Below are 19176 nucleotides of genomic sequence, written 5' to 3'. Positions count from 1 at the left end.
GAATCTTATTTTCCAGAGTGGTACCACGCAAATACAGTCCAGTACATCCAGTTTCTTGAGCGAAACCACTTCGGATTGATCTTTATTGCAACGTCATGACAATCTCTGCCTGTGGATCTACTCACTACCACGTTTGCTTCTTCCATTGTTCATCATATTTTCTAGGCTTACGTTTCAATTAACTTCCATTTTGACCCAATTATTTTTTTTACGAAATGTGGGTTGGTGCTTTCGATTGGGACCAGGCAAGGGGGGGGGGGGCGGAAGTGCTTAATGTGGGAATTCATTGCGTCAGTTTTTCAGCGCTCGTGTTTTTACCTGATTAGAACTCGTGTTTGCTACTTACCATAGATGACAAGTTCCAACGCTCGACGAGTTCCAATGTGCCTCATCACATGCCATTGTGATAGGAACTTTCATTTGACCAATTTCTCCCGTCTTTGAGACCGCATATCTTGTTACCTTTTCGAATTATCTCCAGTTACAAAATTACTTTTGGCTGGATGTTTTGAGGTTTTCGGATCACTGTCAGTACATTCCAGACGCTGTTGTGCGTGAGCAGTTTAGTAGGATATACTTTCCATGAAATTTGAATTGTTTGTGTGGGCATTTAACTTATTAAGAACATCTTGCGCAGATATCATCCGCTGTGATTATAGGCTAATCGTCTGGCGATTTGGACTATATTTTATTTGACACAAAAATTGCATGCGAAAATAGATACGAGGTTGTTTAAGCTGCGTAAAGCAGATGGTAAAAAGTTGTATTATTTTGCCTCACGATGTTACCGAAAGCGTATTTATCCATCAGGAAGATCACTGAAAGTTTGCTTCCCCCCCCCCCCCACACTGGTATTCTTAATCAAGATCAGTATGGTGAACCCAAATGAGTATAATTATTCAGTCTGAGATTTTTTTTTTCCAGCAATATCGAATTTTTAGGGCATCAATTTAACACTGATTTATTCAAAGAGTGACATTTGTATCGATTTGTGAATAAACACAGACCGTCGAAAACCCCCCCTTCCCCTAATGCACACAGATGATAGCAAAACGGAATGTGTTTGTTTTCAATTTAAGTTTCATCTGGTATGTGTGCACTGAAAATAAAGTTCATGCACATTTTAAATTAATGTGTCGAAAACTATATTTTTTAAATTTATAATGCAGCATAAGAGTTTTTTTCTTTCCGTAGTTGATTATTCTGTTAGAAAATTTTCAGCGCTAATTAAGTTATTATATACAAAATATTCTTTGGTTGAAAGCTTCAGTATTTCTGTTTTACAGATTGAAGATGCCCTTGTTTACACAATGTCCATTGGAAATGCAGTGATTTTTTAAATGTCTAGTGTAGTAAATAAAGTAATAAGTGACTCTGACTAGTATAACTTTATTATTAAGTAAAAGAGCATCCTTACAGCATGTTATCATAGTCTAACTACATGCTGCAGTTCTCTATTTATATTCACTTTTTCGTCGCATCGCGGCATGTAGCAGCAGTACATCACGCTATGATCTAGAAATAAAACTGTTTCCCCAGAAATGATCTTTAGGACCTTTACCACAGTGTAGTCTACATCTCCATTTGCCATTCGTTTCATCATAGAACCAAATCAAGTTTCCTAGTAATCCTCCTGTTATTAATGTTATAATAGGAATGGTTATTGTCAAGCAGAGGGCAATTATGAAGTGTGGAGTCAAATCTGACGGTATAACTAAGATTGGAATAAGTAGAAAAGGCGAAATTATTGTTAGGCTGATCCCAATGAAAAACAATATCAAGGAAGTTATTTCAGTAAAAAACTGAAGGTGTTGTTTTTTCTTCTCGATAGATGGCAGAACATACTTGGTCTTTTGCTGGCTGTAAAGAAATAAAAAAATCATGATTTAGTGCCTAATATGAATTCAAACTAAAATGAATTCAAAATAAATTCGGTAAAACTAGTTTGAAAATTCATTATCTTTCAGACAAAGTGTTTTCATTCATTCAGCTTTTAATTTAATAAAAATATCTTGATAAAAATATCAACGAAACATTGGAAGAGTTTCTGTTTTTTAGACTCGTTGAGCTAAGAGAGCAGTATTTTATAACATCTTGTAAATGTTAACCTTAGGGCATTTTTGTAAATCAAATTTGTATTTTATAAAAAAGTTGGCGATAATAAAATCTGATTTCAGATTTCCTGAAACCGATTAAAATTAGATTTCAATGTAAAATTATTCGAAATTTCATACCCAATTCAACACAGTAGCTGTAAATCGCATATGTTCCTAGGCTGTGTCAGTTTGGAGGGAAAAACTCATCGACTCGTGCATAACACCGGTTCAGTGATAGCTCTTATGAACAATGATTCTCGTGGCAAACCGAATTCAAACTTAGACCTTTCCAATTAAACACCATCGTTCCTTGTAATGTGCTAGAGCGAGAGATAACTACTGGGCAAGATGCTTAGGAGAAGTTCTGTTACAAGTAGTATATGTGCATGTAATACTTATAGCGTGATCTAAATTAAAGTATCCCTGTTTGAAGCCTTGTGGATCGCCATCCAGTGATCCAAATGCCACAAAACTTTGCAGGAATACGTTGTGCGTCATGGGGAAACGATATCTGAGGGGGAGGGGATAGTTCCATAATTCACCACCAGGAACGCTATATGATGTACCGAATGTTGATGTAGTAATTTGTGTATGTAAGGAGGAGGAGGAAAGCGACAAGCATAAATAACAACACATTTTTATTCCTTTCCATTATGCATTCACAGGCTGTACTGAATGTGTTGCCCTTCCCGATATGCTACAAACTGCGTCATTTGCACATTGTGTTCAAAGGATGCAGCACTGGTCGGGACTGATGTTGCGCACGTACTGCGTTATGCTGTCTTTCATCGTTGCAAGTTTCAGGATGATCCTGATAAACCTTGTCTTTGAGAAATTCCCAGAGCCAGAAGTCAGTTGGGTCAGATCGAGTGAAAGAGGCAGCCATGCAGTGCGAAGTGCACAGCTGATCACTCTGGCTTCCGTGAAATGTTCTTGAAGAATCTCCTGTACGGATCGACTAATATATGCAGGGGGCCCATCATGCATTAAAATGACTGAATTATGCAAAGCCGCTGCTACAGTACAACAAAATTGTTTATCATATCGCGATACATCTCAGCAATAACTGAGCAGGTTACAGGACCGGACTGGCCTCAAAGAAGAATGGTCCAATGATAAACGAAGCTGTAAACCCTAACCAGACAGTAACTTCGGGTGAATGCAAAGGAACTTGTTGGACTGCATGCGGGTTTTGCGTATCCCGTACCTATCAGTTGTGGGTATTCACAGCTCCGTTCAGGTGAAAGTAAGCCTCATCTTACCACAAAATCATCCACTGCCACACAGCGTCCACCTCCACTCGAGCGAGGAATGTTAAAGCGAATGTCAGTCGACTTTCAAAGTCCTGCGGGCGCAACGCTTGTGCCAGGGTTATCTTGAATGGGTAGAAATGCAGACTCTTCCGTAGATTCAACGTTGTTATTCATCTCCTGTTCCACTACGGCACTAGCAACATCATTTACTTGTTGTGAACTGATTGATTGGAAACCTCTGCAAGGTCTAACTCCCACGATCCAGTTTCTTCAAAACGACTAATCATTCGTCGCAGAGCACATGGTGATAGTAGACCTTGTCGACATTTATTCAGGCGACGAAATTCGCGGAATGCAAGAAGAGTATTGCAGTTGTTTAGATAGTACAGCTTCACGAACAAAGCACGTTGGGACAAGGTTAGTGCCATCGCTGTGGATGGTATTAACACAGCATTAACAATCAGAATGAAGGGAAAAATCCCTTATCCATCTTTTTAAACCATCCTGGCATCTGTTGAATTGTGTGATATGCATATTCCATGCATTTGGTGTTTACGACGCCCTGGAGGTGAATTTTGGAACTACTTTTTTTTTCTCTTCTCTCTCAAATATCGCTACCCATGATGCACAATGTATTCTTACAAAGTGTCGCAGCATTTGGATCACCGGGTCGTGCTCCACAAGGCCTTAAACTGGGATACTTTAATTGTGATCACCCTGTATATCAACCACCACCACCACCACTACAATTTTTAAATATTCAAATGAATGAAAAGTGATTTGTTATTTCAGCTATATTTTTACTTAGGGATCTATTGTCAGAAAGAAAAAAATGAATTATTTTGGTTTTGTGGTTAATCATGAGTACTTGAAATGTATCATTGAGATCATGCAGATACCGGTCACTGAATTAGAAACTTTTATTTTACGTATAGCCATGCGGCTGCCAATACCGATCCCCTTCATTTCCCTGCGCATAGATCGGAGATATGGGTCAGGAACAGCCTTTGTTAAATGCTTCGGTCAATTGCTGCTCAAAGGAAGTTCTGTTTGTCCGTACACGCCATCTCAGATGATGGCGATCTCATTCCTGACAGACTGTCTTAGGACCACAGAAATTTTAGAATTCTTATGCAACTTAGACAAGCAATGTGTATTATTTTTCCACTGATTAAACACTCGGGATATCTCACCTTTTGAGAAACCAGTAAGCTCTGCTGTTTTCAAAATCGTGGCTCCAGCCAGACGGTCACGCACTAAAAGCCATTTATCGAACTCAGAAAGATCCTCTATTTTTCTCATTGTGATCAACATTATTGACGATAACTGCCCATTCTTAAATAGCTGCAGCATTCTTGAATGGTTTCTTATAACACGTGATGACGCACGTGACCAAGTATTTTACATATACGCTGAGTAAGTGACGTTTACGCATATCTGCATGAAGGTTTCTAATTCACTGGCCGGTATGTGTAGTAGCTAAGCGCTCTGTAACCCATGGAACTGTTAGCAGAGCGTATATATATATAAGCCATAAGGACGCCGGTAATTACTTTCTACTCATGAAATTGTTCGTATTCAGTTTTAACATACGCCATTGTAAAAGTTCGTTTTTATATTTCATGTTTTGTGATTTGTAGTGCAGCTACATTCAAACATCGTACTAGTGAAGATCCGGAATGAAAACTATGCATAAAGTATAGTTTTTGCTAACAGATTCGATAAGGTGCAAGCAAGGGAAGAAGAAAGTTTAAAAGGAAATAATTGTCTGTGCATTATCATAATCCATTATATTTGGTGACAGATTTCAAAATGACTTACCTTTGTACTATTTTCTTGGCGTCTTCATATACTTCATTTTCTGTATTCGTTTTCTCGGTTATTAGAGAGTTCTCAGGATACACAATTACTTCAGAATTAGGTCGATTTATTCGGAGCTCTGGCTTGGCTTTTAGTTGGTCCATTAACTTTACTTGGACTAATCCACTACGCCGTAATCCAGCTGCACAGCTGTAATTAACGGGACATTCCAGTAATTCGATCTCGCTGTTATTCCAGTGAAGCTGAAAATCTTTAAAACTACTTGACGGGCTGATACAAATGGAGGATTGTTTCCTGTTCCCTAGATGAGAATCGTTTATGTGCATTTGGATGCCTTCTGCATCGTAAATGACCGAATCCCATTTATTCCTCACTCCTTCCCATCCACTGCTAAGGTTATTTAACGGAAAATATTCTCCTGGACCGAGAAGTTCATTAATGTCTGGTTCGGATATCACTGAGTTGCTTCTGAGAAGAGGATAATCCGAACTGCAGCTGGCGACAGACAGCTTAGATGCTGCTCTGGTTGAGGGAAGTAGCCTAACAAAGCTAGTCACTAGCCTGCTTGTACTGCCGGAGCTACTAGTAGAATCACCTACAGTGGATAAAACTGGCGAAAAAACGCATGGAGAAGCATTCGGATCCATAACAGCTGACGGAAAGTAAGGTTGCTCTGTGGCCATTGACAGTGGTGACCAGTTGTCTTCAGATTCAAAAAGTGGAATTTTTATCGAAGGGACCTCAAAACTATTTTCGACCAAAGAAACGTTTATTGTAGGAGCTTGCGCTAAGATGGTCGTGGGGCCTGCCACATCTTGATCATTCATAACTGCTGCTATTTCTTGATTATTATCATCCGGAACGGGTTCGGTCTGTTCAGCATCTTTCATTTCTCCTAGTTGGATTTTTCATGATTTTTCTTTCTTAGCAGTGCTTAAGATCACAGTTGGAATCGATGCACTAAGAATCATAAAATACAAGATCAGAATAACATTAAAATGATTGAAATATTTTAATGCTTGAATAGAATAATTCTGTTTTGTTATTTCTATCCATTTTTAACCACTAAAATTTACTTGTTTTCCTTGAAAAAGATTTAATTTATTATGATTTACGAATGTCATTCATCATGGGAAATATACTATTTCAAAAAAAATACATATATATAAATAAATAAAAATAAATTTTCCAACATTGAGATGATGAAGAGATAATGAAATATGTACACGTATAATTGAAAGGATCCATATATGCAAACGGAAGTGACAGATTTGAAGGCATTTAATTTTTCCTGAAGCTATAACTGTATTGATACTTGATTGATATATATAGATATGGAGAAATCGATTTTTTTTAAATATTTTTTTTTACAAACTGTGATGTACTGCAGTACTACAAACAAGAATTTATTGTTGGTAATCAAAAGAGTTCAATTATCATTATATATACTTCGATAAAGCAGCTTATCTCAGCTGGGATGTTTAATTTTCTCAGTAAGTGCTGACGAGTTCATTTTTAAACTGTATGGATTGTCATACAGATACACATTCCAGACAATGCTCAGATTTATACATGTACACTCGTACATGTATGTGTGTCTTTTGCGTTTTACTTACAAGAGAACTTTTGTTGTTGTTGTTTCTTCAAGGAACATTTTGTTACTATGATGGACTGCTAAGCCATCATTCTGGTAACAGACGATCACCGGGCATCCGCCACACCGACACCCGTCCATCTGCTCGGTAGAGGGTGAAATGATTCGTCGCTCCACAACACAGATTTGTAATCTTCAACGTACCACTCACTATATACGTTCTTTGCACCAATGAAGACGACGCTGCATGTTGATTCGGATAATGTGGGGCTTTCATATTGCTGTCGTGCCATGGAAACCCTTGTTGGGAGCCTCAGTTCTGAATGTTTTTCTGCAGACTGCTGTTCCAGTTGATGCCCGGAACTCTGCATTCAAACGTGTCTTTCGACAAATCGCGGTTTTACATACTATCCTTATAATGCACCGAAAAAATAACTACATCCAATGATGACATATTTGCATCATCTGATCTGTCTTCTCTTTCTCTCTCTCTCTTTCTAGACACGGTCGCAGAAATCTCGACATAATTACCTTCTTAAACAAAAAACCAGTCTACAGCAGACTCTCTTGAACAAACCGATTTCACAGGCCACTTGGCATTAACCACATGTCCGAAATGGGACATTTTGTAATTTCGCAGACCTCTTTCTCGCTTACTTTTAGCTCTGTCCTTATCACATGATCTATTGATGTTAAGTACTATGAACAGCATGTGGATGATATTCTCCAATTTCAAAAGCTGATATAGATAATATCAATTTTGTATCGGAATCTCCTTACTTCTTACATCACACCAAGATTCTTACTCAAGACCAAAAACAAGACTGCCTGACTTTTTTTTTTAATCTCTCATCCACATTGATTTTGTAATGCATAAAAGTACGTGACATCTGTTTATGAGGTACAATGCGAAATAAACGAGCACGCAGCATGATTTCTGAAGAGAGACTGTACTTGATGATAATCCAAGCTGCCATCCCAGAAATACAGAGCATCATCCGAACTCAGCAAAGCAAATTCAAACTTAGTTACAGACTACAAGGTCACATCCTGAATGCTTTTAAAAACCGAATAAACAGTAGACTCTCTATTAAAACCACTTAAGAATATTTTCATGAGCACTGCCCTACCCTACCGTGATAAAAACACAACTACTACAATGACGGCGTTCACAAAACTGTTTTCACGATTGTTGCGATGCTTTTTGTATTATGTTTGGGAAGATGTCTTTAAGTATAGCGGACATTCATCGGTGCGAGAGCAGCCTCTGACTTGCAGGAGGTTTCACGCCTGAAAAAGTTGCACATTTATTTTCTCTGTAGAATGAGACTAGACGAGGTCATTAATTCAGAGAAAAATGTATCGTGGAAAACCAAAATGACTATTACGAGTGATTGTATCCAAACCAATATTGGGCTCTTAAAATGCACTGTCAAATGAATGTCATTACAATCGGTCATGGGCTGCAGTGGCACCGTAAAAGTGCACTTATGGTAATGAGAAACACATTACCATAAGTGCACTTATGGTAATGAGAAACACAGTTATTTGGTCTCGGTAATTAAAATTTCAAAGTTTGGTGTTATTTACTATTCTTCGATAATATCTTTATCTCTGTTACCTCGTTTGCACATTGTGCATTACCCAATGCCAAACTCAGTTACTATAAGCTTCTTATAGGAGAATCGTTTACCCTCCATTTCCAGTAATGTTGTTCCTGAAATAGAAGGTTCTCCTCTCATGAAATTCCTTTCCAGACCTACATTTTTTTAGACAAAAAACAAAAACAAAAAGCCAATGTATTTATACAGTTAGCTTTGCACTAGGAACACCCGCCTAATAACGCATTGGTCCACTTCTCTGTGCAATCACGGCTCACAGACGCTTAGGAACAGATTCCACAAGGTATCGAGCATCCTCCATGTGTAACTCGACCCGCGTCTGATGCTGCAACTCTTTCAGGTCACGTTCGTTTCGTGGAGAAGAACAGGGTTCTAACAACCTGTTCTAGCATATCCCACACATGTCAATTGAGTTACAGTCAGGGGAGTTTAGGGGCCAAGGTAAAGTGGCGAATTCGTTGTCTTGTTCCTCCAACCATCAGTAGTTGCACGACCTCGATGATAAGGTGCGATATCCTATTGAAAGATGGCACTGTGGTCGGGGTAGACCTCCTGCAGATATGGAGGGAGATGGTCGTCTAACAGGTTTCTGTAGCGTTCGCCATTCAGTGTTTGTGGGATGATAATCAATGGACCTAGGGCGCCAGGAAAAAACTCCCCAGACCATAACACCATCTCCACCGGCCTGTTGAATCCTAACTGTTCAACCAGGGAATAGGTTTCATGCTGTTTACGCCAAATGCGAACCCGGTCGTCAGCACAGTGCAGCAGGAAAAGGGATTCATCACTCTAGAAGACCCTCTTCCATCTACCAAGTGTCCATTGCTGACGTTCCTTGGCCCATGCGAGGCGTTGTTTCCGCTGCCTAACCATCATTATGGGTACCCTTTTTGGTCTCCTGCTGTGGAACTCCAGGCGAAGCAAGGTACAGCGCATGGTGCACGTGGAAAGGAGTAGAACTTCCCCGCTGTTGTACTGGTGGGTGAGCTGTGTGACTGTTGGCCGTCGTTGCTGAGATACTAGTCGTGACCCCGACGTTCACCTTTAGGTTCACCACGCGTGGCTGAACAATGTGAGCCCTTCATCTGGATGTTTGTTCATCGTTAATCCTGTCCTGGTACACCCTTGATACAGTAGTAATGGGAACTACCAACAAGTGTGGCTGTTTCCGAAATATTGGCATCTGCTCTCCGGGCCCCAACTGTCTTCCCGCTGTCAAATGGGCTTCTCCACCACGTTTCCCCTATTGCTGGTAAATGTTTACTGATGCAAAGCCGACTCAGTGTAGGTTAGATGTTTTGTGGTCCTAAAATTTTTGAAACGCCAATTCAGTTTGGCTTGAAAAAAATCGGGTGTGGCTGTGTCGGAGCACAGCCGGAGGGGTTTTACGTGAATACGTCACGCCAGCGGATTATATATGTGTTGGGAAGTGTAAATAAATGAAAACAAGTTTAATAATAGTTTTTAATTTTATTTATCATAGGTCTATGGTAAGATAAGTAAGATACAAACAGTAGACAAGATACATCCAAGTTTCTGGCGAAAGTCAAATCATTACAAGTGTTACCTAGCGTGGTCGCCGTGGTCTGAACGTGAGTGAGATAAAACTCGCGTTCCATATGATCGGTTTTGTGACACATGGACATTGAAGTCACCGGCGATGATGGGCGCGTGCAGGTCTGGCTCGATGCTGGGGATTATTTTCTTTATGCTTTTCGAGTATTGCAGCAGGGATCAATAGATACAACATTTTATCGCTGACGATGAAGCGTTCGGATGAATGTACACAGCTCCGAGGACAAATTTAGATACACCGTTGATCGTTACGTCGTCCAGGCATATATATACTGTATCTCCCACTGATGGTTCTTCGACTCTAAGCTTACGACTGACATCAATGGTAACGATACGTTGACAATCGGTGAAGCTATTGAGTTTCCTGTATATGGCGACTCCACCGTCGGTGCATTTGGACGATGACGACGAAGTTGACGGTTGTTGCGTCGCCTTTCTATGGCTGTATTCTTATATGCTTTAAGTCCGAAACCAGATACATTCACAGGTGTGGCATCATCCATCCAGGTTTCACTGATGACCAAGTAGTAAGATCTGCTCATAATGGACTGTTTCGTTACTTCGGCGTGCTCCATCAAACTCTGTGCGTTGATCGCCGAGACAGTAAGACTCTCCGCCGTGAGTTTTCGCCGTTGTCATGATCATCATCTATTAATATCTGGACTTCCTTTGTGATCGCAGCGGTCGACGATCGTCGACCACAGAAACTGTCCACTCGCTTAACCAGCGTCGGCAAGTGGTGGTTCTTCATTCTCTCGTATTCGTCACGTATCTCCCTGACAGTGGGTGCTGAATTTCCGTAACCGTGATAAAATTTATAATCATCTCTCTCGTTAGTCAAATACAGCCCGTCGATAGAAGTGACTCTGCTCAGTGCAACGTACACCAGTTGATTTTGTTGAGACTTGTACTGAAAGACAACTCGATCGAAAGTGCCTCCTTGCGATTTGTGAATCGTTTTGGCACAAGCGGGCTCGCCGACCTCCATTGCTCTTCCATTGTTACCGATATTCAAGTTTGGCATATTCACGTCAAAATTGAAGCCAACAGATGACTCTCGGCTGCTTCCATACTTGATGGCTGCAACGAAGGAGAGCAAGGAAGGACAGAATGCATTGGAGTATATAAGAGAACGCATCCAGCATACCAGTTTATTGTTATCAGAACATACTCAGAACTTCATTCCTTGCATTTTATACGATTCCGTCATCAGGACTAGATGTGTGGCATTTTCCCGCTTTAGAAAGGCCTTCACGAGGACGTCGCAACATTTGCTCTTCGCTTGGAAAGAATTGGTTCTAATCCCATCTCAGCAAGAGGAACCTTTTCTTTAAGTGCTTTTCAAAGTATACAATTTAGCCAGTTTCTTAAGTTAATGGAAGGCTTTTTCCTCACGGAAACTCGGTCCCCCCTCATCCTTCCCAAAAAACTCGCAAACCGGCACGAGAACACGCTATTATAATACACTCGCCTCTTACTTGGGTTGTAATTTTAACCGTTTGGTATCCAACCAAGCCCTAAGTATTGGAATTTCGTAATACCGAATTAAAATTTACGAGGCGCCGATTATTTACTTACTTTTGCTCTAAGGCATATGAATATATCCTCTGTGTGTGTGTCGAGAAAGAATACAAGAAAAATTACAGAGCAGCTTATAAGTTACATTTCCACTGCGCAGAAAGTCGAAAGAATTTTACATTAATTTAAAATACAAAAACTTGCCGTTACCTAAAATACATCGTCCAAAGAGTTCGATGAAACCAGCTTGTTAAGAATTAAAGCGAACAAGCTAAAGCAGCTAGGAGAAAATGTATTATGACTGTCAGTCGCTTGTGTTTATCACCTGATTTGGTTGTTTTTCCCGGCGGGGGGGGAGGGGAGCATTCAATCCCTGTCTGAGACTGTCTAGTCCAGTTTTTTGATGAGATTCGAGCAGGTTTTTCCGAGCACATACCCTTCTTCCAGCTGTGCCACGGAGGTGTACCTACTATGACAACCTTTCTTAATAGGAAATGCGGTAGTACTGAGCAAGTAGTGTCTGAAACAACGTGCCCTACCCTACCGCCAATATTTGAGTGCCTGATAAAAGTAGCTTCAGGAAATACGCAGTAATAATTTCAAAAGCGAATGTGTCTTCACCAGATACGAAATAGCAGAATCCTTTATTGCTATTACTGACAAAATTTGTGAAACAGTATGATTAAAACACGAGATTGTAGTTCTTTATGAAGAAAATACGTTAAACGAATTATTGTTTCAGAGATTGAAATAAACCGAGAATATATATATATATATATATTAGCACAACGGCTTTCAGCTTAATCCGTGTGCAATCATAAATGTAACCAGATGAGAGGCATTTATATTGTTCTACGACTTTGAGCTGAAAAATTTCAAAGTTCGAGGTTGTGTATTCGGAATTAATCATGTATCTTCTTGAAAGCGTTACCATAACTGTTACATAGGAAATATTTAATTCTATAATGAAACGCGATTAAAAAAAAATTCAAAACAATACTTTATTCAATCATTTGCTTACTTCAGAATTCATGAGTCACAAAACAACCGCTTACAGCGTGACCCATTCTTGCAAGACATGTTCACTATCAGTTGCTATGATTCAGAAATTACACATATAAAAACTCGTATTAGGAGAACCTGGGAAACATTTCCTTACCATTAATATCGAACTATTTACCTGTTCTGTCTCGTTCTTTAAACCAAACATCGTCTTCTGCTCTAGAACTTTAGACACGTGTACGTATATACAAGTATTCAAATTTAATCTTGCATCCCGGCAGATTCCTAACATGCGAATGTTATGAGCGAGAGAGATGGAAAATCGGGCAGTTCAACCAGCAAGAGATAAACAGTTTACTGCGTCAGAGGAAACCTTCAAAAAAGGTACAATAGCTGTTTTTGTAGAACAGTTGAATGCAGAATTTTATGTTTATTCTCTAGTGAGGTACTCCTAATTTAAATCCTCACATCAAACTTTAATAAATCAAATGATTTCAGGAAAGTCAAGGCGATTTGGATTCTGTCCAACTACTTGGAATAATATCTAAAGAAGCAAATTCTCCCTAAGTGAACGAGATGAATGTTTTGCATTTACAAAGCGAATGAAATTTTTTCGTGTTTTTATGGCTCATAAATTCATGCCTCATTTCTTTTCTTATTCTCCGTGTTTTACTCTTTCATATTCGCGTGCTACGAACAAAGCGGATTTTCTACCTTTTGCATGTAAATAACAGTATCTGCCTTCTTGATGCGGTGATTGTGTAAATGTTTACATCTGTTAAACGTGATAAAAGCGTCATCCTATCTTCCATATAATTTGATCCTTTTTTTTTTAAATTTTTTTTAGCATTTTCAGTTAATGTTGAACCTGAAGAAGGGATTCGAAGGTTTTCATATGCTACGCAGATGATGAAAATATTACGAACATGCTGTAAAATTGGAAGTAAAATAAAAGAAAATCGGATATTTTGTACGTTAATAACTCACCTTAAGAATAAATAAAAACATTTCCACAGAGTATCACAAAATGCTTCACTCAACGCTGTTAAGTGTTACTCGATGGATAACATAAATGTTATCATGGTGACAGTCAGGCTGATTTCAACGACTAAAATTTTTAAAATACAAGGTATTATTCTGAATCCAGAAAAGTTCAAAACATTATTTTCACAACCTTCCTGGTCGGAATTGTTTAGGTAGGTAATTTAAAAATGATCCAACTCTGATAAAAAAGACGACAAAATATAGTGATCGCACAGGCAAAACTGCTAATAAGTTGTAACCAGCTGTATCATAAAAATTATCTTTTGGTCAACATGCTAGTGAATGGTACAGCTGAAAATGCAGTGCATATGAGACCAAAAGAACGATGTACATTAGAAGCGATCTTCAGGTAGCCTTGAAGTGTTAGATAAACCAAAAGCTAGATTGGTTGAAAAAAGGAAAATGTCTTCTCAGTGACGCCTGTTGCACTGCAAATGATCGAGTTCAGGTTTCGCTGTCCTTAATTTAGTACCAGAAGTAGCAGTCCTTTTCATCATAACTTGCTCTCTTCGTGCTTTTGCTAACTATTTGCGATAGATACTGTCTGGCGAAATTCCAGTTTATTTCTTCATTCACTCTTGACCCTTCTTGTAGTTCATCTTGGTACCAGGCGATGTACATGTCCAAATATCACTGAATCTTGAGACAAAAAATTGTCCGAAAGTCTTGATTTTAGATTTTTTTTTAAAATTTGAATTAGGAAGAATATTATTTTCTATTATCTTCTAATTTTGTCAGTTAAAAGAGACTTGCGCCTTTAGAGCTTTTTCAGAAATATTTATTCCGTTACCTTGCTAAAACAATTTATAATATTTTATTGATGATTGCAAATTTTTCATGGAAATTTGAACTAGAATTTTTTATTTCTAGGAAATGCTTTTTCTAGCACTAGCAGTCTTATGAAACTCTCATTGTGTTCCCTTGATGTACAATTCAAATACCATAATCAATCGAAATCAGTAAAAATGACCATTAATGCTACCAACCGTATGCAGGCGTCGCGAAATTTGACCTCTAGTCGGAACAAACACAAGTTCTTTTCACCTAAAGGGAAGTTAGTCGGTTTCACATAGAGGTGACGGGTTTTTTTCATCAGAAACTGGTGAACACACGCAAGTCATGAGCACAGTCATGAAGGCTATTACAGGTTCAATGATCCTCTCTTATACGTACTTCACTAGATGCATATGGGCGAGCTTGGTTGGCCGAGTGGTCAGCGTATCTGCTCTCCAGCCAAAAGGCTGCGGGTTCGAATCCTCCGTGGGCATGGATGTTTGTGATTTTCCGAGAAAATACTAGTGGTGATGATGGGCGGTAGACGTGTAGATGATGATGGTACTTGCGGTTCGTCGTAGGTTGGTGGACTGAGGGTAGAGACGGAGAGTTGTAGAGTAGGTGCCCTGATTCTTTAGACTCCCTGGAGGTGTTACGTAATAATAATAGTAATGACAGATTTCTTGCAGGTACGTTCTTTGAGAAATTAGTAATCTTGGTGCCAGTAAACTTGGAAGAAGAAGAAAAAAAATAAATAAATAACAGACTCTTTTATTCAGTTGTAAAGATTTATTTATTTTATGTTTACCAAGCACAGTAAGACCCCGCTCACATGACGTTTTGCTTTACGATGATCTGCTCATACGACGCTTTTCATTTATGAGCAGTGCCCATTTATACGATTTCGTATTCCCTCATCCGACGATTTTCGCGACATGACACTGCCACAAATCAACAATTGCGTAGTTTTCTTGGACTCAGTTGTTTACGACGTCGTTTGCTTGCCTGCATCTGTGATTCGTTGTGAATTAAACAATAACTATTATTTTGATTTATTTTATTGATGTTAATAATGGCAGGTAAAAATCAATGTAAGGCAACGTTGCTTCCAGTGAAAAGAAGGATTCGTAAACTTATCATTAAATACTAAGATAAAAGATTAAATTTAGTGGCGATGTTTAGTTAAACATTCAGGCTCATTTTGCCTCGCACTGCTGTTGTTATATACAGTTGTGGAGAAACAAACATAAACTTAGTGAAGTGAAAACTGCTACTCTAGTTATACTATTTTGTTTGCTACATTTTTGTAAATTTTTCCTTTGTGTAACTGACGTAAATAAATGTTATCAAACCTTTAAATGCATCTACAAGTAATAATAATAATAATAAAGGCAGCGATTCGCTATACTAGAGTACTGTAGTCTATAACCAAACCTATCGTACGACCCGGTTTGGCATGTATGAACCTGGATGTATGAAAGCTCGTACATGGTGCTGCCATCTATCGGGATCTGTGAAATATTACTGTAATACAACATTTTATTGCGGTATATGAGTTTTTATGTTTTAGAAAGCTTTGTAGTTTATTATTGGTAGCGAAGAGAATTTTGTAATTGGAACGTTTAAAGATATGTTTCATAGCTTAATAAATATTATGGATATATGTTACCTATTGCTGCCTATGGCAGATGTAGAAATGTTTTTCCGAGCACTCGTCTTCTCTCTGAACATGACAGTTGTCCAAATATTACTTTTTTTTTTTTTTATGTAAATAACTTTTCTCAAGAAATATGGAAATTGAACGTTTTTAATTCCTGTGAAATAAATATATTTTCCCATCCTGAATTCCAACTTATCGTATCGGTCTTCCTTAGATTCTTAATTTCTACAAACTCCTGAGATCTGCCCCACTTCCTCCCAAGATATAGCTTCACTTTGACCTTGACACCTTCATAAATGTAGCCATGATTGAATGCAATTTAATATGTTTCTAGGTTAGAATGAATACCTGAATCAAAAAATAAGTTGATTTCGTAAATATTTCAAATAATAATAAATATTATTATTTGAAATAATTTTTGCAATTCTTACTAATATTGATTGACTTTGCTCGGTAGCTCGCATTATCTGAAGAAATCTGAGATAAATCATTATTAGCATCAAAACGTTATTAGTATTAAATTAATATTGCTATAACAGGTATTATTATTGTTAAATGTCGACTTACGTTGCCTTTAATAGAAAAGCCTGAAACAAAGCAAATTACTTCAAGTTGGAAAAATGATGAGAACTAAAAATCGAAATATTATCTGTTCGTAAGAAGTTTGGAAGTATTTGTTGTCCCCCCCCCCCACTTTCCACACACAGGAGAGGCATAACTGTTTGCCTTCTGGGAGAGGGAGAGGAGTTTACAAAGATCTAGTGATATACTCGTACTATACTCTTCTTCCCACGTTTTCTAAATTTTTTCTAGCCTTGGTTTGGCTTGCCACAAACGGCTGCTTTACTCATTGAAAATGTCTGAACTTCGAAAATGGTGAAAGCTTTTCATCTCTTGAAAACATTATCAGTGAAGTATACACTCTTCATTATTTTAGATTGAAATGAAACTTGATTGATCTATAAGCTCACTCTTTCTCTCACTCTCATTGCTCCAAAAATTAGTCTCGTTCGAGTCTTGGCTCCATCCCGCCACCAGACAAACCTATCTCACTTGTACACAGAGGTAGGCAAATCTACCAAGCACCGAGTCTGCTTGGTAGCAGACAAATGCCTCCAGTGTGACAGGCCCATAAGAACATTGCAGAATCGGGGAATTTGCCAAAGGCACTGGTGTCATAAGGCCGTCAGTGATAGGATATTTTATTAGTTATTAAAATTGTCACACTAATAAAGGCGCGTCGCTACAAATTTTCCAAGAGCACAAAACCTGGCTGTGCTATTGAACAGGCCTACTGGTCCATTCAGAAACCACTCTGGTAAGTTTGTTCAAATCCTCTGGCGAGTCCAAAAACTCATGAGTGATAAAATAGATAACTCTCTCATTGCACCGAAACTGGATCTCTTATGAACATCTTGGCTCTTCTCGAGAACTGTTTGTCGAATCTCAGTCTGGCACAACTGCAGGCAAATCCCTCTACCCTGGCAAACCTCAGTTCTACCTAGCGCAGACAAAAACCCATACGTGCGTGAAGCATGGACTGTACTCAGCAGTAAGCCACCAAGCCATTCAGCTCTATGCAGTGGCAGTGAAAAATCCATCACGCATCGAACATGAGCTCTGCCAGTCGGCAGAAAAAGTCCGCCACCGTGCCCGTTCATACTTTCATAAACCCATGAAAACTTTACGAAGGCAAGCACCTTCGCTTCAACAGCGCAGCACTCCCCATCTTACAGAGAGTTGTATTTTTCATAAATGAACTGGTGTCAAAACCATAAAGAGCCTAACAGACCTCTTTAATTTGGCATTGTAAAGTTAGAAAAGTAGAGGATATTATAAATCGTACATTTATAGAAATTATTTTATAACTAATTATATTTTTATGAAAGTTAAAAGGTTTCACAAATTAGCTCTCTTGTCAATTTTTGAAATTTGTTAAATTTCATTTCAATCGATTTGTGTATAAAATAATGAAATGAAACATAAAAGTTTCCAAAATCGACAAGAGAGCTAATTTGTGACACCTTTTAACTTTCATAAAAATATAATTAGTTATAAAATAATTCCTAAAATGGTTTTTCACATGCCAAAGTGACAAAGCATTTTAGGATTTTATTCAACTATTATAGATTATAGAACAGAGTATATAATCAACTATTATATTCTCTATTCTGGGCCTTAGTGGCCATCAAATAAAACTTGATCTTCTTCATCGTGCGTGAGTCAATAGTGCGAAATGTTAGTGTTCTCACATGAACGTGCCAATGATGATGATATCTGTACTTCCTTATGCACTAGCAAACTTCAGTTCTTGATAATGTTTTAACATTTATTTTTAAACTCGAGTTCTTCATTAAGGATTCAGCATGGCATTTATATGGAAAGTAGTCTCTTCTTTATAACTTCATGTTTTGCGTTATGTGTTCGTTTGTGAAATTAACAGTTCTTTTATAGTAAAATAATAATGTTCTGGAAATGACAACATAATAAGCTAGATGCCAAAATATGGGGCAGAATCAGTTGTAAAAGAAATACATAAGCTATGTAATGAAATATGGAGATCAGGGTATGCCCCCGAAGAGTGGAATAAATCGGTCTTGGTTGTTCTTCATAAAAAAGGCAGTGCTTTAGAATGCACCAATTACAGAACTACTGCATTAAAGAGTCATCTTGGCAAAGTGCTGATGAAAATACTAACAGAACGCTTGAAGGGACATATGGAGACACATCTTCCGGATGAGCAAGCCGAATTTCGACAAGATCGAAGTACAGTGCAACAAATACTACTCGCACTAAGACTAATAGCAGAGAAAGCTCGAAGAAAGAACAAAAAGATATATTGCTGTTTCATGGACTTTCAAAAAGCATTTGATACTATTGACCAAAATATAACATGGGCTGTCTTGGAATCCTATGGTGTGGACAATAAATTGATCCGCTTGCTGAAAGATATAAACAGCCAAGCACAAGCAAAAATCAGAATAGCAGGTGAGACTGGAGATTGGTTTGCCGCTAGTCAAGGCACAAGACAAGGGGACCTAATATCACCAATCGTCTTCATCACACATCTGGGAAGAAGGTGGAAGCATTTCAATAAATGGTATGAGAATAAACTATCTCTGCTTTGCAGATAACATCGTCCTGATTGAAGAAGATGCAGCAAGGCTGGAACATACATTGCAAACACTATATACAGAAGGAAAAAGATATGGACTAA

At 38.4% G+C, this 19176-nt stretch overlaps 1 protein-coding gene and 1 long non-coding RNA gene across 7 annotated transcripts in view; one reads left to right on the top strand and one right to left on the bottom strand.

Annotated features, from left to right (window-relative positions):
• The window catches only part of LOC150099084 (uncharacterized), a 187523-nt gene that overhangs the window by 85156 nt on the left and 83191 nt on the right, over nucleotides 1-19176 (top strand). The gene's annotated exons all lie outside the window — the stretch shown is intronic.
• On the bottom strand, nucleotides 1374-13600 carry LOC150099086 (uncharacterized). Of its 4 annotated transcripts, none has more exons than XM_090405458.1 (3): nucleotides 13469-13600; nucleotides 5171-6130; nucleotides 1374-1860 (listed from the first exon to the last, which is right to left on the bottom strand). In XM_090405458.1, exons 2-3 carry the CDS (start codon nucleotides 6058-6060, stop codon nucleotides 1509-1511), a joined length of 1242 nt encoding a protein of 413 aa, XP_090261584.1. In that variant the 5' UTR covers nucleotides 6061-6130; nucleotides 13469-13600; the 3' UTR covers nucleotides 1374-1508. The 4 variants fall into 4 exon arrangements, with proteins under 4 accessions (XP_090261584.1, XP_090261583.1, XP_090261582.1 ...); XM_090405457.1 differs by lacking the exon at nucleotides 13469-13600 and adding an exon at nucleotides 12639-13108; XM_090405456.1 differs by lacking the exon at nucleotides 13469-13600 and adding an exon at nucleotides 12660-13108.

This window comes from Typopeltis vanoorti, chromosome 15 (genome assembly GCF_054136105.1).
Source record: "Typopeltis vanoorti isolate ZY-2024b chromosome 15, IOZ_Tvanoo_1.0, whole genome shotgun sequence".
Lineage (NCBI taxonomy): Eukaryota > Metazoa > Arthropoda > Arachnida > Uropygi > Thelyphonidae > Typopeltis > Typopeltis vanoorti.
The sequence above is the reverse complement of the archived record's forward strand: the minus strand, read 5'-3'. Positions and strand labels throughout refer to the sequence as shown.

Excerpts from the sequence above, each read along its gene's own strand:
- LOC150099086 (XM_090405458.1), bottom strand. The coding sequence starts at position 6,060 with ATGAAAGATGCTGAACAGACCGAACCCGTTCCGGATGATAATAATCAA. Across the intron at positions 1,861-5,170 it reads GCCAAGAAAATAGTACAAAG|CCAGCAAAAGACCAAGTATG; the intron begins GTAAGTCATTTT and ends ATTTCTTTACAG.